The sequence below is a fragment of the Callospermophilus lateralis genome, chromosome 17 (assembly GCF_048772815.1).
Source record: "Callospermophilus lateralis isolate mCalLat2 chromosome 17, mCalLat2.hap1, whole genome shotgun sequence".
Lineage (NCBI taxonomy): Eukaryota > Metazoa > Chordata > Mammalia > Rodentia > Sciuridae > Callospermophilus > Callospermophilus lateralis.
The window spans coordinates 70,084,203-70,111,097 of NC_135321.1; the positions used below are offsets into that span (position 1 = coordinate 70,084,203).

Consider the following 26,895-nt stretch of genomic DNA (forward strand, 5'->3'; position numbering starts at 1 on the left):
CCTCCAGTCAGCTGTCCCCCGGACGTTCACCTACGACACTGCAACAGCCTCCTCCCCTGATCAGGGGATCACCCCCTGCAGCCTGTAACCCTTTTTATCACACAGATTATACCATGGCATTCCAAGGTTAAAGGAACCCCCACCTGTATTTAGACTAAAATTCAAACTATCACTGTCTCCCTCTTCACCCTGGTCCCCCAATATCTGGTGTGAATGTGGCAGCCTGGGTGACTAAGACTGCTCTGCTTGACACTCCTCCGGCCTCCCATCTCACACAGGCAGCGTCCTACACTGTCTGCCTGACCATCCCTCTCAGAGGTTCTTCCCCCACCTCCCAGAGTGGCTCCCTCACTCCACTGAGGTCTAGGCTAAAGGTCACCTCCAGAGCCCCAGCAGCCAATGATCCCATCAATCACACCTCCCTAGGAAGCCTCCATACACACTCCCTAACTTACTTTCTGCAGTATTTTCTCTCCAGAACCCTGGCCACACCTGACATCTTAGAAAGGTACAGTTTATTGGGGGTCCACTGGGGTCTCAGCTCCATGGGAGATTAGCGACCTGCACCTGAGGTTCACGTGCACTCCGGGCCTGGCGCGCAGCCTGGTGCAGGTGCACGTTAACATTACTCCACAGACCTGGCCGCAGTCCCTCACTCCTGGCCCTGGTGGCCTTCTCCCGCAGCAGCCGATCAAGTCCATGGCCACTTCTGCACACTGCACCTGCTGCCCCCTCTGCTCGGGACATCCCAGCACCAACCTCTGGGGTCATGTCTGAAATCGCCTGGTTTATTCTTAAAGCTGCTTGTTTACTTTGAGATATTGCTCAGTAAATATCTGTTGGAGGCACAACCTGGGAGCTCAGGGGCCTTGGTTTTCCCAACTTTAAAACAAGAAAGCCCAAGGGGCTCTTAGGTCTCTTAAATTCTCAAAGCACCGGATAGTTTACAGACTCCACTTGTGACAAGCCGTGCCAAGCCCGGGACGTCATTAACCTTGGTCGTCATCTGAGCGAACTGCTGACTGGCCCTTGTCCGAGGTTTAAGTCCACAGCCCTTTCGGACAGCGGCCGCCGCCAGCCGCCTCGCGGGACGTCGGTGCTGGCAAAGGGCTCAGGGACACAATGTGCGGGTTTACTTCACACTAATCCAAAAAGTGACATCACGGCGACTTCTGGTGGTTTCCGCGTTTCCAGGAACGTGCTGGCGGGAAGGAGAGGTCGGCCCTGGGCGCCCATCTCAGGACGGCGACAGGGACAGGGACAGGGACGGGTCTCCCGGCTCCCGCAGACCTGCTCGCCGCTGTGGGCAGCGCGGGCCTCCGCTCCTGGGCTCCCGGGCTCCCGGGCTCCCGCAGCACCGGGCGGGCCCGTCCCCAAGACGGCGAGCGGGCCCCTCCGCTGGGCGGCGACCTCGGGCCGGAGAAGGCCGGTCCCTGCGCGGGGTCCCCCCGCCCGCCCGCCCGCCGCGGCGCCTCGCGGACCCGCCGGCCTCACCCGTAGGCGGTCAGCAGCGCCTTGTTGACCAGCACCAGGAGGAAGGAGCAGGCGCCGTAGAAGAGCGCCGACAGCACCCGGGCGCCCCGCGAGGCCGGCCGCGCCGTGTTGGGCTCCGCGCCCTCGGCCCGGCCGCCCGCCGTCATGGCCCGCGGACCCGGCTCGGCCCGCCCGGCCGGCGGCGCCAAGGGGAGGGCGCGGCAGGAACAGGAGGAGCCGCGGCGCGTCCCGCCCGCCAGGCCCAGCCGGGCGCCTGGCCTCGCCCGCCCGGGGAGCCCCCGCGCTGCCCGGCTCGGCCCCGGCGGCGCGGGGGCAGCGCTCCGTGAGCCCGGCGTCGGGGCCTCTCCTGCGGCACCTGTGGGCGGCTCACAGCGTGCCCCCGCTGCCTGGCCTTGGAAGCCCCCACTTCGTCCCCATTCCGCGCGGTCCCTGGCTTTCCTGGAACCCCACGAAAACGGACGCCCTTCTAGAGGTGGGCGAAGTGGACGCCACCGGAAGGCTGGTCACCTGCCGGGACACTTGGTTCCAGTTCAGGGCCATCAGGAACAATGCTTCAGTGCCTGGTGGGCAGGCGCTTGTGGGCACCGGGCTTGGGCCTTTGGCAGGTGGTAGGGAGGAGGGAGACAGGCTCAGCGCACTTTGTGGTGGGTTCTGGCCCCACCTGGGGCTGTTCTTTCCCAAGAGGAAAGCGATTGCACATCAGAGGTTCTGGTTAACTGAAGGAAATCCTCCCAGAACTGGTCATGCCAGCCAGCCTACCTGTCCTGGCTTTGAGTGTCCCAGGTTTTCATTCTAAATAGTTAACTTTAAAAACCTGTGAAAGTTTAGATTTTTGGAAATGCTAAAGATTAGCAGCTCAGTTGGTAGAGCGCTTGCCTGGCATGCACAAGGCCCTGGGTTCAATCCCCAGAACCACACACACACACACACACAAAGCCGTGGTACAGGCCTGTGATCCCAGCCACTCCGGAGGCTGAGGCTGTAGCAAGTTCAAGGCCAGCCTCAGCAACCTGGGGAGACTATCTCAAGATAAAGAAAAGGACTGGAGGTGTGTAGTTCAGTGGTAGAGGAAACCTAACAATTTTCAGTTAAATTCTCGAAGCCTAACTGTATAATGACAGAACAATTGTTACAGCTATGCAAAAAAGATGCCTGGGACAGAACTGGAATGTAATATACAATGCACCCAAACACTTTTGATGGAAGAATGTAGAGTTGTCGATCATGTTTTAAGACTTTTATATTGTGATTATATTTATGAGGAAAAATCATAAAAACTTCAAGGATAACCATATACTCATTAAGCTTTAAATTAAAATAAAATTTTATTCAAAGCATCTTTTAAAATTACAGCATGTGTATTCATATGCTGTTAAATCTGCCAAACTACAACTTAGCCACGTGAAGCATAAAACACTTCAAAAGTTTGAATGTAAACCACATTTTTAAAACAAAAAGCAGTCTTGACACACCTCAAATTTTAGATGCCAATGTATTTCCAAGGATATAGCTTATATCAAAAAAAAATCTCTGAACTGTTTCTAGAGCTGTAATAATTTCTTAAACTATTCCAATTATACAAATAAAAAAATGTTTGTGAATATAACTACTGTGGTTGACAAAAGCTGACTGGAAAAACAAACAAATAAAAACCCCTACTTTTTTTGAAGCCCTTAAATTTTATCATCTGTGAGTTGGCAAGTATTTGTATTTTTTAAATTTGTACTGCCTTTCCTTCTCTGATAAGTTTATCAGATTTTAAATTTCAAGACTAATGAGTGTTGCTTTACAATTCATATAAATCATATTTGAAAGGAAAAATTCTAGAGTAAATGTTGAAACCTAAACCAAGAAAATTCAGATGCTATGGTCTCTGACCATGCTTGTAAGTGCTCAAAGTTAAAATTCTATATACCAGATTACAAACAAAATTCTTAGACCATTACAAATATAAATTCTCTTATTACAAAAAAAAAAAAATCCCTAAAGATTTGTAATTTACTGTACAGAGGAATTACATTTTTAAAGTATGTCCTCATCATACACATTATTGGTAACTATCATTTTTCTTTCACACTTCTGCTCCTCCTCAAGACATTTACAGACCTCCCCTTCCCAAGGCTGTGACCTGGGCACTGCCACACACTGGGATGTTTGGATAAAAAAGCCTACCTTCTGGATAAGGTGTGAACTGCACTTCAACTCAAGAAAAAAAAGGTGCTGAAGAGCCCATCTTTCCCTCTACTACTCTTGAGATTCACTCCAATTAAGCAACCTGTAAATTACCATGCTATGCATGTCATTTAGTTCAGCCCAAAACAAAAGCTAAAACCATGGAGGTTTTTGCCTAGGTAAAGGAGGTGGACTGCTCAGCTCTTGATTTTCCTGTTCATGCTTCAGTACATAAAGTGGTGTTTAATAACTTCATCTATTTGGAAAAAACCACCACACAAGTTAACACACTTGCAGTTTAAAACTAGTCCAGAAGCCTACATATTTGAGTAGCTAATATTTTCTGCAGTGTTTAACTCATAGCTAAATTTAGTGAACACAAAATAGCTTGGCATGTTATTCTGAAGTAAAGCAAGAAGGTGGCTTTATGCACTGAAAATATAAATACGGAGGCTTCCACTTGCTAATAATCCTAAAAAGCAGTACAACTAAAATTTAGTGTTTGCTAACAAAAGATCTAAAACATTTCACTACAAAACAACCCTGTAGATGTCCCTTTTATTAATAAAAATCCAAGTGCCAAATCTCATTACAGGGCCCATTGTATATAAAAAAAAATTACCAATTACCATGTTACCTAGACTTTGCAAGATTAATCACTCAATTTCAGCAAATGTGAAATGTGCAAAAGTTCCCCAGTTAACATGCTAGGAATGACAAGTGCTTCTCAAACTTAAACATTATAGTGAGTTAGAAAGCCCAGAAAGATAAGAATAAGACTGATTTTACTCCAATTTTGAAAATTATGAACTACTGTGCATCTTACCAAGATCCTCAAATATCTGTTTTCTTCCAAGTCCATAACTTAGAACATCATCCCAAATAGTAAGCTTCCCATTTCTCAAGCCCTTATTGGACACGCTATTTTGTAATTTAAAATATATATCTTACATATTTCATACTTTCTTGCTTCAGTGTTTACAGTATTGTTAAACATATTAATATACATTGTTAAAAATGATCTTATAAATAGTCTCTTTCAACCTTCTTTGGCTATTTGTACCATTCTGTTTTTTTCACAAGTGTCTTATTCAGAAAGTGCTTCCTGTGAGAACTGCTTCCAATGAATGCATTAAACTTGCAAAATCTAGCTTCCCACAATATGTAGTTTTCTACCCTGTACTGTGCAGTCCATATTTACAAAATATTTTAAACTTTACATCCAATCCATTTCCATATAAAAAAAGTGCAATTCTCTCTCACCCCATACTCTGGGGCAATGACATTCTTCATGAATTTCTACAGAATAGCAGCCTATGATAAGCAAATAAGGTGCTTAGCTTATGCCCAAGGATCTACTTTGTAAGTACATGGGCAGTACTTCTGTACAGTGGAGAGTCTGTGCAGGCTACTGGCGGAGCGGTGCCCCAGTCAGGTTGGCCAGCTCGATGAGCGCCAGGGCCCCGTGCAGGCGCTCCCGCTGTTCCTGCAGCCGGCGCTGGGCGCCACTCTTCTCATCATCCTCCTCATCAGACTGGAGGAACTCCAGAGGGTCCTGCTGCTCCTGGTCAGCCTTCTGAGCCAGCTTGCCCTTCAGGGCGGGGGCGCGCTGCTCTCTCATCTCCCAGTACCTGGGTAAAGAGCAGGCACGTCAGCTCTGTGGTTGACAAATTCCCAAAAGAGTTACTTCTGGTTAAACAAAGTTCTTTAACACAGTATTGCTTTTCTGTGTTCCAGTTACTAAAGTGAGTTCACATATATACTTTCCATTTACAAAGGGAAAATAACTCAGAAGTGAAGACTCTGGCTCATGCTTCTGTAATCAAAACCCGGCAGTTCCAGATTTTATGCTGGACTCTCTAATCATGAGTTTTTACCATTAAACCACAACTGCTCTCGAGCTGGGGATGTAGCTGAGTGGTAGAGCACCTGCCTAGCCTGTATAAGTTCCTGGATTTGATCTAATACTAGAGATAAAAAAACACACACAAAAAAAACTGCCTTAAATCTCATGAGAAATGGACTAGAGTAATACAGAAATATTAGGGGGAAAGTCATTAGAAACCTCACTAGAAACCTGTCTAGCTGAGAGCAGTAGCACCCACCTATAATGCCTGCAACTTGGGAGACTGAAGCAGAAGGATAAAGTTTGAGGTCAGCCTCAGTAACTTAAAGAGTACTGGGTTCAATCCCCAGTACCAAAAAAGTACCAAAAAAATAGTCCACAGAAGGATGGCCACTTCTGACAGAGTTGACTATGTAAAATATTAAATTTCCAAAATATGACAGAAGGATTAATATCTGTAACATACAGTTTCAAAAACTTAACAATACTACCCTTATTCAACTATATGAATGACTGATATTCACAAGAGAAAATTGATATTTAAATGACAGCACCATTATATACAAAAACGTCCATACAAAGTCTTGTGTATTAGTGTTCATAATAACTTTATCTGTAACAGCTAAAAACAACCCAAAATGTCAACAGGCAAATGAATACACAAGTTGAGATGTATCCACACAATGGATTACTAGTCAGCAACAAAAGGAATGAACTGTTGACACACTCAATGTGGATCCATCTCAGAATACTTAAGTCAGAAGCAAGACAAACAGGACATACGCTGACTACATTTGTATAAAATTCTAGAAAATGCAAACCAGAAGTGACAGTAGGTCAGTGTTTGGGGGCTAGGGTGGGGGAGTTACAGAGGGGCTTGAGGAAACTGGGAAGTAAAGTTCAAGTCCATCATCTGGACTCTGGTGATGGTCTCAGGTGCAGACATATGTCAAGATGTATCAAGTTGAACATTTCAATTATATACAATTTATTATATGTCAATTATACCACAACAAAGCTGTTTGAAAATCACATACAAAAAGTAATTACCAGATTTCAGAAAATCTAAACTACTCAATCTAGGAAAGTACTGGTAATACCTATAAGAGGTATATAGGAAATTCAGTGACTTCAGTGTGACTTGAAGGACGACTAGGAAGTTTAGAAAGGTCAGCAGGGACCAGGTCCTAAAGGGCTTTAAATGCCACAGGAGGTTTAGGCTTCAGCCCGAGGGTAATATTGGCATTTTAGAGACCTCCCTCTGGTAACAGAACAGAGAATGGATTGTGAGAGTTCAAGTAGCTAAACTTGAGCTAGCCAGGAGGCAGAGTCACTGATAGGACAACACGGAAGACCAGTAAGTTTCTGGCTTGGGAAAAATTAGAATCAGGAGAAAGAAGAGTGCTATGGTTTGGGTAGATATCCCAAAAGGTTTCATGTGTGGGACACTTGGTCCCCAGTATGGTGATGTTGAGAGGTACAAGAAGTAAGTTTTAAGAGCTGAGACCCAATACAAGGTAATTAGGCCATGGATTTGCTGCCTTAGAAGGTATTAATATAGCTCTCTCGCAGGACCTGAGTTAGTCCCCTAAGAGAGTGGATTGTTATAAAAACAAAGAACTTGGCTCCTGAATCTCTCTGGCTTCCTATCTGGCCACAGGTGTTTCCACTGTTATGATTCCATCTGCCATGGAGCCCTCACCAAGAACAAACAGATGGGGCTGCCTGACCTTGAATTTTCAACCTCCAACATGTACACTAAATAAACCTCTTTCATTTAAAATAGCCAGTCTCAGGTATTTTGTTATAGTAAGAGAAAATGGACTAATAAGGGAAGGGAGGCAGTGATGGAAAATTTTAGTTTAAGGGCCTCAGGGATATCACATTTATATAGAAAATTTCTCTGCATTTGAGTAATCAAATTGTATTTTCAGATTCCATTATTTGATTCTTATATAATTTATCCTCACAAAACATGCAGTTTATCCATTCAACTACTGATTAACATCCATAAACTGTGGTAGGCCCTAAGGATACCCCAGGGACAACACAAACATTCTTGTCCTCATGGACCTTCTAGTCCAGCAGGGAAAGTAGGCAATAAACAAATGTGTGATGGATGCTTTGAAAGGGAAAATAGTGTGTTATATAAACATCTATTAAATGGGTTCAAGCCTGTTTGTTTTGGGAGCTATTTCAAGTTATTTCATAAGGTGTACAGAAGCAATATTTGAAATAAGAACATTCTCTAACCCAGACCCAAGCCCAACAGGCCCACTCCCAGGGACTAAGCATGGATGCCTTACTTTGCCAGCCACTCGGCAGCAGCCTTGTTGTCTGCAGCCTGGTGCTTGCTCAGTGTGTCCGTAGGCTCCTCTCGCTTCAGTCTGGCATAAGGGTGCTTTGGACAGTGGCGGTTTGCATGGGTGAATCTGCTCAGGCAGCCTTTAAAACACCAACGGAACCACTTGTTAGAACTTGGACATCCAACAGACATATTGAAAATGTTCCACCTCATTGGTATCCAAGCAAGGTTACCTTTAATTAAATGAAGACGGTGAGCTTCAACAGACTAGAACCAAACAAGCCTCTGAATGGTCTTAGCAATGCCAGTGGGGGGACAGGAAGACAGCTCTAATACAACTTAGTCATCGCCATGTACATGTGCCAAGCCCCACGAGAAATGCAAGTCATAAACACTGAACACCTCAGAGCTGAGAATTCCATTCTTGGAGTCTATCACAGGAAACATCTCAAAAGATGCTCAAAGCTATAAGTATAAAAACATTCCCTCAACTTTGCTAGTGACAAGCAAATTTTAAAAACTGGTCAAATAGATATTGGATGTGTAACCCTGAGGTCATCATTGTGCATAAAACTATAGTATTCTATGTAAAACTATAGTTATAGCAATAGGGTAGAACCATGCTGAATTTCAAATACAACCATAAAAATGTGCATAAGAAAAAAATCTTTAAAAATTGTGATTAAAAAATTATGCAAGAAAATATGCTTTCTTCACATAATAGTTAAAGAGTTTAAAACCAACATAAAGGCAAGCTCTACACTTACTTTTAAAGATTTTCTACTCCCTACAACTAAATGTGGTATTTTTAATTGCCTTTTAAGGTCTTCATCTGTAAAGAATACTTTATTTAAAAATCAGTCATTTCCAAGATTTTCAGCATGGGTCACAATTAACAAAAAAAGCTTTATAATATAGTTTTAAAAAATTTATGTCAAAAATTTCTCCATAGGGCTAGGGTTGTGGCTCAGTGGTAGACCGCTCACCTAGCATGTGCAAGGCCCTGGATTCAATCCTCAGCATCACATAAAAATAAATAAATAAAATAAAGGTACTGTGTCCAATTACAACTAAAAAATAAATATTAAAAAAATAAAAAATAAATTTAAAAAATTTCTCCATAGACTCCGCTGCTGAGCTTAGCCACAACCCATTCAAGAGACAGCAGACCTTGCTCTACACACACAAACCCTGCTCAAACTTCCACAGTACTTCAACACTGAGAGTAAGGGAGACAAAAAAAAATCCCAAACCGACAAGCAGACCCCACACAGGAACCACCTGGGGAGGGAGGCACCTAAGGTTCCACTCATGGACATTTGTTCCCACAGCAAAACAGAGAAAGCCTCCAATATGGAGGCTCAGAGGAATCCAGAGTTGAGCAGCTCTCCAGAATGACCTAAATCAGCAGCTCTACAGTGGCAAACAGAGAGGCACTGGAGCTTGAACTTCGCACTTGGATAACACTGAGCCTGTATGTTGAAGCTAATATATAACAACAGCACAGGACAACCACTCACCAAAGAATCCTTGATGGAAGAAGACTCCATCAAAACATGCCAGTCTAAGACCTCTGAAAACTTGAGTAAACAGTCTCCCCCTTAAATTTACAATTCCCTAAGGAACCCACAGATATTGAAAGAATGAAATTCCAGAGAAAGACTATAAAAAATTGATTATTAAAAGACCTAAGGAATGAATTAAGAGAGCACATATAGAAAATGAAATACAATTTTAGTAAAATGCTACAGATTCTGAACAGAAACTAATCAGAACACCCGGAAGTGAAAGATACAATAAAATTAAAAATTCACTTGAAAGTATCATAAAAGTTGGATTATGGTGCTGGGGTTGTGGCTCAGTGGTAGAGCACTTGCCTTGCATGTGTGAGGCACTGGGTTCGATCCTCAGCACCGCATAATAAATAAATAAAATAAATAAACAAAGAAATAAAGGTATATTTTTTAAAAAGTTGGATTACATAGAAAACAGAACATCAGCCAGGCGTAGTGGCACATGCCTGTAATCCCAGCAACTTGGGAGGCCAAGGCAGGAGAACCACAAGTTCAAAGCCAGCCTCAGCAATTTAGTGAGAACCTGTCTCAAAATAAAAATAAAAAAGAGCTGGGGATGTGGCTCAGTGTTTAAGCATACCTAGTTCAATCCCTGATATCAGAAAAAAAAAAAAAAGGAAAACAGGACTTCAAACCTCAAAGACAGGATATATGAACTTTAATACTCAGTAAGTGGTTAAGAAAAAGAAAATGGGGAGACCATGATTAGAGTATACAAGAACTCGGGAACAATATTAAGAGACACTGGAATTGCAGAGAGAGTAGACACAGACTAATGGCATTAGAAACCTTTTCAGTGAAATAATAGCAGGAAATTTTCTAAACCCTAGGAATGAAAGTGACATCCCTATATAAGAGGCATCTAGAATCCCAAATAAATAAAATCAAAAAGACTCTCTAAGATACATCATAGGGGCTGGGGATGTGGCTCAAGCGGTAGCGCGCTCGCCTGGCATGCGTGCGGCCTGGGTTCGATCCTCAGCACCACATACCAATGAAGATGTTGTGTCTGCCGAGAACTAAAAATAAATAAATAAATATTAAAAAAAAAAAAAAAGATACATCATAATCAAAATTCCAAACAGAAAAAACAAGGATAGAATATTAAGTCACAAGAGAAAAAAACATCAGGTCACATTTAGAGATAAACCAATAAGGTTTACTTCCGACTTCTCAGCTCAGACGCTAAAATCCAGAAGGGCAAATAAGTAAATATAAAGAAATAAAATCCAGAAGGGCACGTAATGAGATAATAATCTAAGCTCGATGGAAAACAATTACCAAGATTGCTATATCTAGCAAAGTGAGCATTGAGAATTATAGGGAAATAAAAATATTCTAAGATAAGAATAAACTGAAAAAAATCATGAGCCACTAAGCCACTACCCACAGGAAATACTTAAAAACATACTAGAGAACTCCCAAATACATGAAGCTCATTAGAAGAGCAATTAAGCAAAAGAAAATTAAAACCGAATTAAATAAATTTAAAAAATCAAAATGGGAGGCAACAATAAATATATCTCCATAATAATTGAACATAAATGGTCTCAACTCTCTGAAAGACAGAAACTGGCAGAGTGGATTAAAAAAAAAAGACCCAGGGGGCTGGGGTTGTAGCCCAGTGGTAGAATACTTGCGTAGCACATATGAGGCTCTGGGTTCCATCCGTAGCAGCTCATAAAAATAAATAAATAAAGGCATGTATCTATCTAAAACTAAAAATATTAGAAAAAAAAAAAAAAAAAACACCATGCTGTTTGTAAGAGACTTATAGGCAGGTATCCACAGCATGAAAATAAGTAGAAAAAGACATTCCAAGCAAATTGAGTCCAAAAACAAGCAGGAATGGCTACTGTCATATTCAACAAAGTGATTTCAAGCAAAAATCAGAAGCAGCAAGAAAGGCCACTAAATACTGGTAAAAGGAACAATCTAACACCTCTTGACATTAGGTTTCAGATAAACCCCAAAACAATAATAACAGAGGACCACAATACATCCCTCTCACCAATAGACAGGTAGGTCATCCAGGCATAAAATAGACACTTCTGACCTAAATAATACTATAAATTCAAATGGACCTAAGAGACATCTTAGAATATTTCATCCAACAACAGCTAAATTCACTTTCTTCTCAGAAGCTCATGTAATCTTCTCCAAAATAGGTCATATTAAAGATCAAAAAGCAAATCTTAACACAAAACAAAGGGGGAAAAATTAATAGGACTGCAAATTTTGGAAAGCAGTATGAAAATTCCTCAAAAAACTAGGAATGGAACCACCATGTGATCCAGCTATCCCAGTCCTTGGTATTTATCCAAACAAACTAAAATCAGTATATTATAGTGATACATGAATATCAATAAATGTAAGTGCACAATTCACAATAGCCAAGTTTATAAAACCTACCTAGGTGCCTCTGAACACAAAAATGAATAAAGTAAATGTCTGTATTTGCACAATGGAGTTCTACTCAATCATAAAGGAGAATGAAATTAAATGGTAAATGGATGGAGCTGGAGAAAATCATGCTAAGTGAAATAAGCCAGAAAGTTAAGGGTCAAATGTTTTCTCTCATATGTGGAAGTGGGTGGTGTGGAGTTGGGGGATAGAGGGGAAAGGAATTCAAAAAGAAGAAGGAATCTCACCAAAATAGATGGGAGACCAGTGAAATAGAGGAAGGGGTTCAAGAGGGAGGGAGAAAGGGAAGACATGGAAAAGTACTAGGGAAAAAAGATCTACCAAATTTAGCTGTGCCCATTTACTGTTATACCACAATAAATCCTGTGGTACTTAGGTTTTCCATACATATATGGAATGCACTAATTAAAATAATAGAAGGGAATTAATAGAGTAGAGCAAGTCCTGGGGAAGGACACTGAGCGAAGTATGCATGTACAAATATGGCATAATAAGCCATCTGTGAGGTATCATTATAGTGCACCAATGAAAAATATATTGTAAAAGGAGAAAAAAATCTCTCCCTCCAAAAAAGCAGAGGTAAAACATATTTTAACTATTAACTAGTATCTATTCTATAAATTTAATTTCTAACACCATACCATTTTCCGAACAAACAAAAGGCTTCTCTCCAGTATGAAGACGCTGATGTGTTTTGAGCTGTCCACTTTGAACAAAGGCTTTCCCACAGTCTGGGTAGTCACACAGATAGGGCCTCTCACCTAAGAGAATATATTACATGAGGCAGTGAGTGAGAAGAGGAAGAGTCAGAGAAAAATCAACCTGGTGTATGTAGATCATGACTCCAACCAACAATAAAACACAGGTCATAGCCCACGCAGACCAGCAAGCACTTAGATGGTATCAGCAGCTCTCCTCTGGGGAGCACAGTGTTTCCTTAGGTCTTGGGCTTTTGGGAACCCAAGTTCAAGTCCTTGAAGTTACCACTTCAGCTTATCTATCCTATACTTTTAGCCCCATAGTCCAGTCACTAGCTCTTACTGATTCTTTACGATGTCTCCCACTCCTGCTTCCCAGGGGCATTTTCCCTGGTCAGGCTGGCATCCCCCACTGACCCAGAAAAGACCCTCCAGCAGTCTGCTAGTGGCCTCTAGACACTTCCCTGCACAGGATACCAGACTAGCTGTCATGGAACTCTGCTTTTTTGATACCCACAACCCATAAATCACCCCCAGCCTCGGACAACTAAAAATTGCCTGCTGACTATTCAGTGGTATCCTAATATCTGCACTGTAGCAGCCTCACCAACCTCACTGGCCACAGGTGAGGGACAGGGTTGAATCCTGACTTCCCTTTTGGAGAATCATTCGGTCAGGAGGCAATTCCTCCTCACCTTGTGCTAATCCTCGAAAATCCTATATTCCCAGCCTCACAATCTTCCCAATTCTGTGGGTTCTCAATCACTCTTCCTACCTGCCTTGGTTTCCAAATTCTTGAACTTTGTATGCCTTCATGAACTTTATGTCCTGTGTTGTTTATGTATCATAAAAGCCTTCTTCCAAAAATTCATACTACCTTATACTTCATTTAAATTCCTATAAATAACCCAATGCTAGGCTCACACAAAGTGCTCAAAAATGTTGTTTAAGCCAGGCACAGCTGTGCACACCTGTAATCCCAGCAATTCAGGAGGCTGAGGCAAGAGGATGGCAAGTTTGAAGGGAGCCTCCAAAACTTAGCAAGGCCCTAAGCAACTGAGCAAGAGCAAGATCCTGTCTCAAAATTAAAAATAAAAAGGACTGGGGATATGGTTAAGTGGCTAAGCACTCCTGGGTTTAGTCCCCAGTACCAAAAAATAATTGTTCAATCTTAATTACAATTGTTATTTCTTGAAAAAAAAAAAAAAAGATCATTTAACCAATATATTACACACTGGTTCTTCTTAACCTGACTCAGAACAATAACAGATCGCCCCCTAAATTTTTCATTATATAGAAAGTGGTCATGATAGTTGGATATATCTTAATAAAACACAGGATGCAGGGGCATTATTTGAAATAGGAAGAGAAAAACTTTTTGCAAAGTACATGCTATTAGAGCTTAACTACTTGTCAGGCATGTCGGTCTTAGCTTCCCGGCGAAGTATCAGGTGACACCCAGCGGAGCAGGGGTAAGTCAGGACTGGGCCTTGGGCCTCTCCTCACGAGGCTACAGAGTCTTCATTCTTACCCACACTGGCAGCAAGCATTCTATGACTTGCAAACCAGTTTTTTAGGTATATTTCAAACTAATAAAGTTAAAAAATATATACATAAAAATTCTCAAAAGTAACTATTTCATTAAGTAAATTTTTACTAATGGAATCTAAATTTAGATTCCATTAGTAAAAATTATAACTTTACCCATTTTTCAGGGATTTAATGAAGAAAACATTATCATATTAAAATTTATCTCTTCAACAAACATAAAAAAATACGAAACAGACAATTACCATAATGGGAAAAATAAAGGACCGAAGATTAAAAGGCCAATTTTAGACCAGAACAGCCCAATAGACATATATTTTGAACTGCCTATAGAAGCCACTTTAGACAAGATAAAAAGAAACAGGTGAAATTAATGTTTTACTTAATCTAGTTTCTCTAAAATATTTTATTTCAACACCTAAAAATGCATTTGTGGATTATTTATTCCTCTTTTTTCATACAAAGTGTACTCTTACCTACCATCTCAATTCAGACTGCTCACATTTCAAGTGCCCAACAGTCACATGTGCTAGCAACTGCAGTATTGGGCAACACCACTCTGTACTTAAGATAATGACAGTCTATAAACCAGCGGCAATTGGGTTTTTGACACTTCAGCTTCCTCGTCTTTAAATTATTAGATGAACTATAAGGTAAATCATTCCTATGAGGCCAACTTTATAGAAAGAACAGGATCCTCGATAAATTACTTTTTTGGCTCTGTACATGGTATTTAAAATGTAAGCGTATAAGTTCTATGTACAAATAAAGATGTATGAGAATCTTGGGGATACCTACTTACCATTTATTTCAAAAAAAGAAAGAAGAAAAATCAGTTCACTATAGAGTTAATGGTTAGGTCAAACTGAAAAAAACTCTACAAATTCTATTAAAATATTGACCATTGCTGTTTTAGTATTTGGCCTACAAATTAACTTTAACAATTACAAAGATAATATTAAGTAAAATTCAGAAGGAAGAACTAAATTTAATAAAATATGACTGTGACATCTAAATCACTATAACTTTAATAGTTACACGGAACAGTGTTCTTAAAAACACCAATCCCCATCTACAGGAAACTGAGTACACAGTGCCTGTTTTTAAAAACTTCATAAATGATACTAGTAATGTAAAGTAACTACAATTTATAAGTACAAACACCGGATCAGTTTTCCAGGTAAGAATTACTTCTAGCATTCTCTAAAATGTGTTCAGCTCACCTGTGTGAGTTCTTTTGTGAGCCTGGAGCGACTTCTCCCTTGGAAACACCCTGTTACAGATGTTACATCGGATCCTGCTTGAGGAATGTTCTCCTTCATTTATTAAATCCCGGACAGTATCTGCTCTGGGTCTACCACGTCGGATTCCATCCTGTGGATAATTTGTATAAACCTTATTAAAATTTCTTGAACTCTACTCAGTAAAGTCATGTATCATAAAAGATATCAATCTTTCTTGTGTGATATTAGCAAAAATGGTGAAGTACGTGGATACAACAGGCCATCCACTACAGATCACTGGAAAAATCCAGGAAAAACTATCTCAATCACCTTTGTCACAAGCCCAGAAATAGAAATTTACAGCAACTTGGTAAACACTAAGTCAAGAAAATGCCCACTTAAAACAGGAGGAAAGCTGTGCAGCACTTGTACTTGCCCTTTCTTTCTCCCTTCCCCAGAGGTGGTCCTGCAGACCACAGGCTGAAAGCTCAGTGTGGGAACTTAATCCCTGCTTCCAAAGGGAGCAGAGAATACCTTCTTCTGAAAAAACTGTCTGATTTGACCTCCATGGGGGACCCGATGAACTGATGGTAAGACATTTGTTTTTGTTCTGGAACTGTCTTTGTTCTGGAACTTTGTTCTTGGAACTCTCTTGGGGCAGAAAATTGGCTATTCAGAGGGCACTTCTCAAAAACCTTAAGACAAATAATAACCTACTGCCATCTGGAGCAAGAGACTTCAAACCCATGAAAAGCCTGGGAGAAAAAGCTGGGAGAGAGTTTCTTTGGAAAATTAGGGCATTGAAAAGTACTCAGGTATTGGGAATCCAGAAAATGACCCAAGCACCCAGGGCATGTGTCAGAAGCAGGCTTAAAAAAAAAAAAAACTGTATAGACCCTAACATTTCACTTCTGACTGATTATCAGGCTCAGCACAAGCAGGAAATGAAGCACATTTTCAGTGTGAGCTGTGGATGAAGCTCAGTGGTAGAATACTTGTCCAGCAAGGCCCTGGGAGGGAGGGAAGTCCAACACAAAGCTATTCTGCATTTCTTTTCCTTTTGTGGGGAGTGGGAGAAAGAGGGGAGAGGAGCTCTAGGCATTCAAGGAAATCTCTTTCAAAATACTAGCTGGCTACATGCTAAAGTAACACAGCTTAGAGAATGCAACAATGAATACAAAGTTTAGAAAACTAGTTCAGAAAAATCACAACAACCACAACCCACAACACACAATAAAAGCAATCACTGAGGAGGAAGAATGTGAATTCCAGAGTTACCATTCAGATATTTTTAACAAATGTTACAAAACATGCTAAGAAATAAAGTATGGTACATATGCAAGAGAAATTAACAGGAACAGACCAAGAAGAAGCACATACATTAAACTTAACAGAGAAAGACTTCAAATCAACTGTCAAATAAGCTCAGTGAGCTAAAAGAAACCATGAACAAAGACTGAAAAGAAACCAGAACAATCTCTCAACAAAAAGAATGCCAATAGGGCTTGGGTTGTGGCACAGAGGCGGAGCGCGTGAGGGTTCCATCCTCAGCACCACACAAAAACAAACAAATAAAATGAAGGTATGCTGTCCATCTGCAACTACAAAAAAAAAAAAAAAAAAAAAAAAAAAAGAAAAGAAAAGGAATGCCAATAATGAGATAGGAATTATCAAAAGGAACCAAATAGGTATTATGGAGCTGAAAACTAAAAATTTAAAGTGAAAAAAAATCCACTAAAGGGTTTATGTGGCACAGTTGAGCTGGCAGAAGAATCAGCAAATTTGAAAATGCTAGCTGCAATTATTCATTCTGAAGAACAGAAGAAAAAATAAGAATAAAGAAAAATAAAAAGAACATAAGACACTGGTAAGACACCATCGAGGATGCCAATATACACATAAATGGAGTGCTAGAGGTAAGAGAAAAGGACAAAATGAATGTTTGAAGGAATAGTGCCTGAAAATGTCCCAAATCTGGTAATACACAAATCTAAACATCTGAGAAGCTCAAAAGATAAACCACAAGAGATCCACAGTGAGACACACTGAATCATACTGTCAGAAGACAGACTCTTGAAAGCAGGGAGAGAGAAGTGACTTGTCATGCACAAAGGGGTCCCAAGTGAGATTAATGCTGATTTCCTAGGAAAGCAGTGAATTGACACATTTAAGACACTAAAAGAAGAAAAATGAATAATTCTATATCCAGCAAAACTATCCTTCAAAACATGAAATTAAGCTGGGAGCACCTAAATCCCAGCAGCCCGGGAGGCTGAGCCAGGTGGCTCACAAGTTCAAAGCCAGCTTCAGCAAAAGTGAGGTGCTAAGCAATTCAGTGAAACCCTGTCTTTAAATAAAATACAAAAAAGGGCTGGGGATGTGGCTCAGTGGTCAAGTGCCCCTGAGTTCAATCCCCAGCACCAAAAAAAAAAAAAAGAAAGAAATTAAAGCCATTCCCAGGAAAACAAAAATTCATTGCTAGCATAGCTGCCTTACAAGAGATAAAGGGAGTTCTTCAGGTAAAAATGAAATGATGCCAAGGGCTGTGACTGTAGCTCAGCGGCAGAGCGCTTGCCTAGCATGCCTGAGGAACTGGGTTTAATCCTCAGCACCACATAAAAATAAACAAAATAAAGGCATTGTGTCCATCTACGACTACATAATTTTTTTTAAATGAAATGATACTAGATAATAATTCACAGCCTGATTAAGAAATACAGAACACTGGGATGGGTAACAATGTAAATATAAAAGCCAGAATTATTGTATTTTTAGCTTTTAACTCCTTTTTACTTTTCTTTATAAAAGGCATATGTCATACTTAAAAAACAATAATTATACATCCATGTTAATAGAATCTCAATGTATAAAGATATAATTTAATCTCTGTGTGTGTGTGTGTATACCAGGGATTGAATTCAGCTTAACCACTGAGCCACATCCCCAGCCCTTTTAATTTTTTTGAGACAGGGTATCATTAAATTGCTTAGGGCCTCACTAAGTTGCTGAAGTTGGCTTTGAACTTGCAATCTTCCTGTCTCAGTCTTCCTAGTCACTGGAATTAGAGGAGGCTTGTGCTGCCACCCCCAGCTAAAGATGTAATTTGTGACAATGTAAGGGGGGATGGACAAAGCTGTATAGGAGTAGAGCGTTTGTATACTACTGAAGCTATAATCATATTGATTCAAAATAGATTATCATAAGTTTAAAAGATTAATAAAAATTCTCAGGGTAACCACTAACAAATTTAAAAAAAAAAAAAAAAGAAAGAAAAGAATTAAAACAGTACACTACATTAAAAAAAAAAGTCAATTGAGCACATAAGGCATTAATGGAGAAACAGAAATAAAACAAACATAAGCCATAAAAATCAAATAAGATGGCAGAAGTCCTTCTTCATCAGTAATTACTTCAAAAATGAACAGGTTAAACTCTCAATTAAAAAGCAGAGATTGATAGAAATGTATTTTTTTTAATGATCCAGCTATATGCTGTCCAAAAAGAGTCTCACATTAAATTCAAAACCACAAGTAGATTATAAACAAAAGGATAGAAAAAGATACAATTTATAAATATATACACAAAAACAACAGTTCCCCAAAAATATATGGAACAAAAATTGGCACAGTTAAAGAGAGATCAAAATTATCCAGAAACTTCAAAAACCTCATAGTATATAAGGTAACTAAGCAGAAGATCCACAAGAGATATTTTCCAGAACAGACCATGTTGGGCCACAAAACAATCCTCAACAAATTTTAAAAGACTGAAAGTATACAAACTATCTTCTCTGACCACATAGAATGAAACTATAAGTCAACAGGAGGAAAACAGAAACAAACAAGTGAGAATTAAAAAATACACTTAATCAGCCAGTGGATCAAAGAGAAATCACAATGGAAAAGAAAATATTTTGACACAAATGGAAATGAAAACACATGAAAATTTCAATTTAGGATTGGAAGACTTAATATTGATACTACCTAAAGTGAGCTTGTAGATTTAATACAATCCCAATTAAAACTCCAGCACCCTTTTCTGCTTAAAGGGAAAAGGTAATCTGCATGTTCAGTGGGGGATGGAGACTCACTGTTTAATGGATAGCTTTCTTTGAAGTGATAAATGTCTTGAAACTCTGCACAACATTGAATATAGTAAATGTCACTGAACTGTACATTTTTAATAGTTAATGCTGTAAAATTTCACCTTAATTTAAAAACAATTAAAATCTGAATATACAATGGACCTCAGTTAATAACATCAATATTGTTCTTTTATTGTAATTAAAGTACCACCCTAATGTAACACATTGGCAACAGGGGAAAGGGTGCAGTTCCTGGGAACATTTTCTATATATCTTTTTAAATATTTTTAGTTGTAGATGAACACAATACATTCAAAATACATTTATTTATTTATGTGGTGCTAAGAATCGAACCTAGTACCTCACACATGCTAGGCAAGTGCTCTACCACCAGGCCACAGTTCCAGCCCACATTTTCTGTATACTTAAAACTACTATAAAGTAAACATTTAAAATGTTTTTTTATTTCCCAGGTAAGTTAACTTTTAACATGCCAGTTAAAGGAAAAACATATATTTTTAAAAAGCATCATGTACAACTTTTTTTTTTTTTTTTTTGGGGGGTAACAGGGAATTTGTTTTTATATTTATTTATTTATTTATTTATTTTTAACCCTCAGGGCACTCAACCACTGACCAGCATCCCCAGCCCTTTTTACCTTTGAGGCAGGGTCTCACTTAATTGCTAAGGGGAGTCTCAAACTGGTGATCCTACTGCATCCCCCACCACAGCTGCTGGGATTACAGGTGTGTACCATCACAGCTGGAGCTTTTACTGCTTTTAATATAAAAACCTGAATGAAAACTTCCAAAAGCTTAAATATCAGCTTAAACATGAAGCCTAATAAGCTACAGCAAATTTCACTTTGAAAAGCTCAATCCTTACATTCTAGGACAATCTATGCATTAAAAATCCTTAGATTTTAAAATTTACTTTCAGTACAAGTTAATGACCTGATTTTATTCTTATACCATGGAAATCCTAACTGGTTATACATTTATTTACTATTTTTATTCTAAAAGTCAACAAAGTGTTTAAGAGTTAATGAAATCCTTACCTATATTTTCATTTGGTCTTTAGATATGGACTATGTATTAAACAGAAACCCCCCAAAATATTGATAATTGAAAAGATGTTTTCTGTTGGTAGAATAAATTTTCATTAGTTCAATAGTTCTTTATTTTTTAAATAATTAATAATGTGAGAACACTACATATCCAAAAGAACTGAAAACAGGATCTCAAAGAGATATTTGTGTACCTGTGTCCTTTGCATCAGTATTCACAATACCCAAGATATGGTGAGAACTCAAATATCTACTGACTGATAAATGAATAAAGAAAATGTGGTATGGATGGATTATAAAGTGGGATATTACTCCACCTTTAAAAAGGGATCCTATCAGGGCTGGGGATGTGGCTCAAGTGGAGTGCGCTTGCCTGGCATGCCGTGCAACCTGGGTTCGATCCTCAGCACCACATACAAACAAAGATGTTGTGTCCACCGAAAATTTAAAAAATAAATAAATAAATAAATAAAATTCTCTCTCTCCCTTTAAAAAAAAAGGGGGGGAGATCCTATCATGCCATAGCATGGATGGACTTTAAGGACATTAGGCCAAGTGAAACAAGCTAGTCACAGAAAGACAAATTTTGCATACTTCCATTTATATGAGGTATCTGAAGTAGTCAAATTCTTAGAAACAAGAAGTAAAATGGTAGTTGTCAGGGACTGAGGGGAGCAAGAAAAGGTAAGTTCAATGTGTACGAAGTTTCAGTTTTGTAAGATTATTAAATGCTGGAGATCTTGCATGTAGTTGGCACTAAAGTACTGGATACTTAAAATGGTCCAAGTGATAAATGTTTTGGGTTTTACCACAATTTTTTTTAAAAGAATATGAGAAGACACATTATCACAATTTTAATATTGTAAAAATATTCACCCCTCTCGCTGTGGGTCTAGAGAACAACATGGCCATATCACTTGCTGGTCAGTAAAATGTGAATGAAAACAACATGTGCGACTTCTGAGCAAAACCTTTGGAAAACATCACTTGGTTCTACCATCTCTCTTCCCTGTCTTGAGACCCATCTACCCCAGGTAGGGGATTTCTTCTGGGACCTAGAATGAACAGGACGTGGAATACATGTGTATTAGCCATCACAGACATATACCAAGAATCATGCTGAGTCTGAGACAGATTTGGAGGTTGCATTCTGCAACTTGCTTTAGCCTACTAAGTGATTCATGCATGCCATTAATAATAACTATTGTTGATGGAACAAAGAGCTCATCAATTCTTCATTGACACTAAGACTGCAGAAGGAGGTATATAATAAAGGTCTTTCCCCAGTCTTAGGCTAGGAATTGGCATGATACTTGACCTACTTGTCCACATTAGCAAATCAACTTTGGGAAATTATTGGTGGTTATCAGATTCTTTAACCTTTTTTGGTTACGATCTTCAACTAGCCACATTTAGCTCTAGTCTTGCTTGCTAAAATTGTTAACCCAGAGCCACCAATAGAGAGATCAAGCAGGAGTAAAATCAGAGAATCTACTGCCATCATTTATTGAGCTATGATAGTCATATGCATTGTTGCTGGTCATATGTATATCAGGGACTGAACCCAGGGGTGCTTAACCACCAAGCCACATCCCCATCCCTTTTTATTTTGAGACAGGATCTCACTGGGTTGCTTACAGCCTGGCTAAACTGTTGAAGCTGGCTTCAAACCTGTGATCCTCCTCCTCAGCCTTCTGAGCCACTGGGATTACAGGCATGTGCCACCACATCTGGCAAATCTTGCTTAAAAAAACAAAATAGGAACTGAGAGTGTAGTTCAGACATAGGGTGCTTGTCTAGCATGCTTTTCAGGCCCTGAGTTTGAAAGTAGGGGTGGGAGTGGTGGGGAGAGCAAAATAATAACAACTATAAGACAGCATCTATGATAAACAAATAATAGGTGATGCTCTTAAGAAATGAACTTGAAATCCAGTTAATTAAAAACCTGAGTGATACAACTCCTTTGCCATAAAAGGATTTTTTTTTTTAAACCAGGGATTAAACTCAGGGGTACTTAACCACTGAGCCACATCTCTAGCCCATTTTTTTATTTTATTTAGTGATGGGGTTTCCTGAGTTGCTAAGCACCTCACTAAGTTGTGAGGCTGGCTTTGAACTTGCTATCCACCTGCCTCAGCCTCCTAAGCCGCTGGGATTATAGGCATGCACTACTGCGCCCAGCATAGAAGGATTCTAATATTTTCAAATACATAAAAACATTTACTCTACTATAATTTGAATCAACTGATTCATTAATATCAAAAACTTAAGTTTAAATTTAGCTATCATTATCTCTGCTTCTAGCCTTAATAAAAAGACAAGCATGTCTAACAGGGAGGGAGACAAAGTTAACCATAGAGCTGTTTTCTAGCAACTTTTAAGGAACATTGTTTCCTCCACAAGCAAATGTCTACATTTTCCAAGTGAGAAGTAAAATATACACAACATTGGCCATATACAGGTAAGGGTTCACTAAATGTATTCTTTTAGCTGAGAAAATAATAAGGGAAATTAACCATCTGATGGCCTAAATAAATGAATAAAGAGCATCTTTTAGCAACACAAATTAAAATAAGTAATATGAAAGAGAACCATTTTTCATTCTGGCTGTGACAACACAATAAAAACATGTTTCTGGGTATGTTGTGGCAATGACAGGAACTCATCCACAGCCAAGGGAGATTATTTGTGGAGCCTGTTGATGAGTCAAATGAAAAAAAGCAACACTAGCATGAAATTCTAAGAAGGAAAATGATTCCACTGCCCAAAATTGTTACATACTTTAGTAAATATAATTGAAGAACAGAATTGCAATAACTCCAGAAGGCAGGTTAGTGATTTTGAAAGTGTTTAGTCACGTGATGACTACAAGACCTAAAAGTCCTTGACACAATCTTACATAAATAAAATCCAAATAAAGGGAAAACACAACCTAGAAGGGAAAGAAAAACAGGTCTTAGAGGGAGGCATGTGTATCTTGATGAGAAAGTGTAACTGATCCTACTTCTCTTACTTCCACATCTAGATCCAAATTTCCTGCATATCTGTTCCTAACTCTTATCTCCCACTTTGACCTATCTCTCAATTTTCCAAGTCTCAATTCCAATTCATCCAATCATTATATACCCTTACCTAAAACATCTGAAATGATAGAGATGAACTATAAATAGTATTTCAGAAGTCTACTTACATAGGCTTAATATTAAAAAACAATAAGTCACTATAGTCAGCTTATAGGTGATATATTCATGAGCAATATGGTACAGGGATTAAAACAAGGGAAAGTCCCCATCAGTTCTGCCACCTACCATATAATCTTAACAAGCTTGGTGATTCTTCTTTAATTTCTCCTTCCTTATCAAGTAGGCCGGATTAAATGAATTGTAATTCAGACTGTTCAACAGAGCCTAGCAGTTTGTTGTTAACATTATGAAGTGCTTACTTCATGGCAGACAATAAATGATGCTGCTATGCTAACATATTAGATTTAACATGGAGTGATCAAAAATTACTGTGTAACAATCAACTGTTGTAAGACTACAATCTAGATGTTTGGACATAGAAGGGGGGATGAAGGATGGGCAGTGGCAGGTCTTGAGGGATGAATGGTATTTGAGAAACCATGTCCCTCCAGTCTCATGGTGGAGCTGTAACATCATGAATGCCATCCGAGTTGAGGGCAGAGGCACAAGCTGAGGCAGCAGAGGGAAGTTATACCTGCCTCTTCCCTCCCAGAATTCTACAACTTAGAAGATAACATTAATATATAATTATATACCAACAGTGCTAAGCGATCTCATGATGAGAAATAAATTGGCAGATGAAGGATGTTCTTTTCCCAGGCAAGAGAGGCAGTGTCTGGCAAGAAAAAACAAAAGAACAAGAAGAGCAGACACTGGGTGTTCAGAACTCAGATGTGAACACCTCCCCTGGGAGCAGAGGCAACAGACAGACATTAAATGAACACAAATGCTCTCAAGTCCACAGCTGTTAGTGCCTCAGAGTAGCATTCTGCTGGGTTGGAGAGAGCATGTTCCCAGCACTGGCTATATTGCAAAAACAGTGTCACCCATCTTCCCAAAAAGTGAACTGACTCAATCACTACTGAGTAATTTAGAGAAGCAAAACAAAGTAAAAGGGGTCAGGACTTCCTGTCTTTAGTCCAATTTGCTGGCCACAAATCAAACTAGGTATATACCAGACCCGTCTTTCTTAAATTGGGGAAGTTAAATGAATTTTTGAGTTGAATTTGGATTGCTTCATCAATAAAGGAGCAATATAAAATCAGCTTATCAAATAATTTATAAAAGTTAAAATATGGAAGATTGTGTAAGAAAGGAACAAAGAGAACTATAAAACAGCCTTTTCACTTCTACATGTTCTTCATAACTTCCAATATATTTTACCTCTGGATAAAAGGTGGACAATGTAAAAGTCAAACCTAGGCATTTTGTTAACGATTTTTATAAAAGGTTTCCGTGACAGTCTGTTTCAGACCAAAAAGTTAATTCATTTATCTATGACAATACTAATCTTGGATAATGCAAAATTAATTACTGAATAATAAATAATCCTCCACCAACATTCAGACATCTATGCCCTTCTTTTAACTATATAATAGAATCAAATGTGTACTTTAAAGGATTAAAACATGCAAATATGTTAGCAGAAAAATATGCCTACATGCCTAAAAATAGCTAAGATGGGTGGATCCAAGCCACCTTATTAGGGCTACCTAGAGTCAACCAACAGTAACAGTCCCCTTCATTAATATCCCCCACTACTAGCATTTCTACTCTTTCAAATTTCTACTGAAGTGTCGTCTCAAGATTTAAAATATCAAAGCACCATCTTAGAACTTTGTAGTATTTTAATAACAATGTGAGGAGTAACAAATTGTATCAATTTCCTCAGCAAAAACGATAGTTTCGGGATTCTTGCTTCTCATTTGATGACCAAACTTGTTTCAATTTGTAAATAAAGTATCTGCCAACAGATTCACTGTATCCAGTCGGTGATTTACCTCTTTAGCAAATTACTTATCTCATATAGAGATAAACGGAATCTGGTATCAACCTTTTATGGTATCATAATGGTATCAGCACCATCTATTCATCATGCTAATATTTAGGGAGTGCCTTTATTGAGCACCGACAGAATGGAAGGCCTTCAAGTAGCACAGTCCACTAGATAGGAAAGGCCGCCCTGCCAGCGCTCGGGGTCTAGGAAGGAAGGCACGGCCACAGAAAGGCAGCAAGACCAGGGCCCCAGAACCCTGGCCAGCTCCGGGCTGTCCCGCTGCTTGGTCGTGTGCTCGGGAGGTCATCCACCATCCTCCAGCCTCCACTGGCTGGTCTGCAGGATGTAGGTGCGCACCAGGTGGGCACACCCTCCAGCGCTATGGTGACAGCGAGCCACTAGCAGTCAGCGCCCAGGTACCACTGTCCAGTGAGCTTCCCAGAGAGCAACAGGCTGGATGGATGAAAGGCAGCAAGGGCTCAACTTCCGCTGGGAGGATGCCCCGAAGTCCCCTCCCGGCCTCGGTCGTCTCCACAGGACACCTCTAGCAGAGCGCGGCGACCTCAGTGACAGCGCAGTAACCGCGCGCTGCGCTCCTTCCCGCACCCCGGCGCACCGCTGCGCGCTCCCGGCCCTCGTCTCGCTCCGGGCCGGAGGACGCAGCGACCGCTAACCTGGCGTCCGGCGCGCCCCGAGCGCGCCGCACCTGCCGGCGGGGCGCCGCGGGTCCCCGCCGCCGGCCGCCCACGTGACGCTGCCCCCCCGCGGGCGGGTTTTGGCGCGCGGCAGTGACGTCAGGGCCTGTCAGCCGCCGCCCCCGCCGCGGCCAGAGCGACCCGCGTTGCCTCTCCGCCCGGCCCCGCCCCGCCCGTCCGCGGGGCAGCCGGCAGCCGGCGCGCCGTTAACGGGCCGCGGCCCCGCGCTCACCTTGAGGGGGCCGCCGTCCGGGCTGCTCGCCTCCTCCTCGTCCTCGCCCCCCGAGGCAGCGGCGGAGGCGGCGGGCGGGGGCGCGCCCCGACCCCGAGGCCCGGGGCGCTCGGCGGCGGCGGGCGGAGCCGCCGAGGCGGCTCCCGCAGCCCCCGGGCTGAGCGTCACGTTGTGCGCGTTCTCGCCCCAGCGCCACGGGTACACCATGAAGTCGCTGAAGCCGGGGCTGGTGGGCACGAGCGGCGGCGGCGGCTCCGGCTCGCCCCCGCCGCTACACACGGGCTTGATCGGGGTCGTCCTGATGACCGACACCAGCACCCGCTTCGGGGACTCGTGGCAGAAGACGACGGGCGGCGGCGGCGGCGGGTGCTCTGCCATCGGCGCCTCCCCGCCGCGGATCATCGCCGGCCGCGTCGCGCTCTCGACCCGGTCCGGCCCTAGCTCGCCCGCCCGCGCTGCTCGGCGTCGCCAGCTCAGGCCCGCCGGCTCATGGCAGGCGGACACGGAGGAGCGGA

General features: G+C 41.0%; 2 protein-coding genes across 6 annotated transcripts in view; both read right to left on the reverse strand.

Annotated features, from left to right (window-relative positions):
- Slc35d2 (solute carrier family 35 member D2) overlaps nucleotides 1-1,661 on the reverse strand; it is a 50,185-nt gene extending 48,524 nt beyond the window's left edge. For all 4 annotated transcript variants that reach the window (XM_076836595.2, XM_076836596.2, XM_076836594.2 and 1 more), the window contains exon 1: nucleotides 1,495-1,661. In XM_076836595.2, the coding sequence (XP_076692710.2) occupies nucleotides 1,495-1,640 (146 nt within the window). In that variant the 5' untranslated portion in view covers nucleotides 1,641-1,661. The remainder of the gene's footprint in view (nucleotides 1-1,494) is intronic.
- Nucleotides 1,662-2,800: 1,139 nt separating this feature from the next.
- Znf367 (zinc finger protein 367) lies at nucleotides 2,801-26,782 on the reverse strand. 2 transcript variants are annotated; one of them, XM_076836681.2, is made up of 6 exons: nucleotides 22,073-22,156; nucleotides 21,311-21,489; nucleotides 15,285-15,435; nucleotides 12,457-12,576; nucleotides 7,819-7,957; nucleotides 2,801-5,297 (listed from the first exon to the last, which is right to left on the reverse strand). In XM_076836681.2, exons 2-6 carry the CDS (start codon nucleotides 21,344-21,346, stop codon nucleotides 5,075-5,077), a joined length of 669 nt encoding a protein of 222 aa, XP_076692796.1. In that variant the 5' UTR covers nucleotides 21,347-21,489; nucleotides 22,073-22,156; the 3' UTR covers nucleotides 2,801-5,074. The 2 variants fall into 2 exon arrangements, with proteins under 2 accessions (XP_076692796.1, XP_076692795.1); XM_076836680.2 differs by lacking the exons at nucleotides 21,311-21,489; nucleotides 22,073-22,156 and adding an exon at nucleotides 26,381-26,782.
- Between the last annotated feature and the right edge of the window lie 113 nt (nucleotides 26,783-26,895).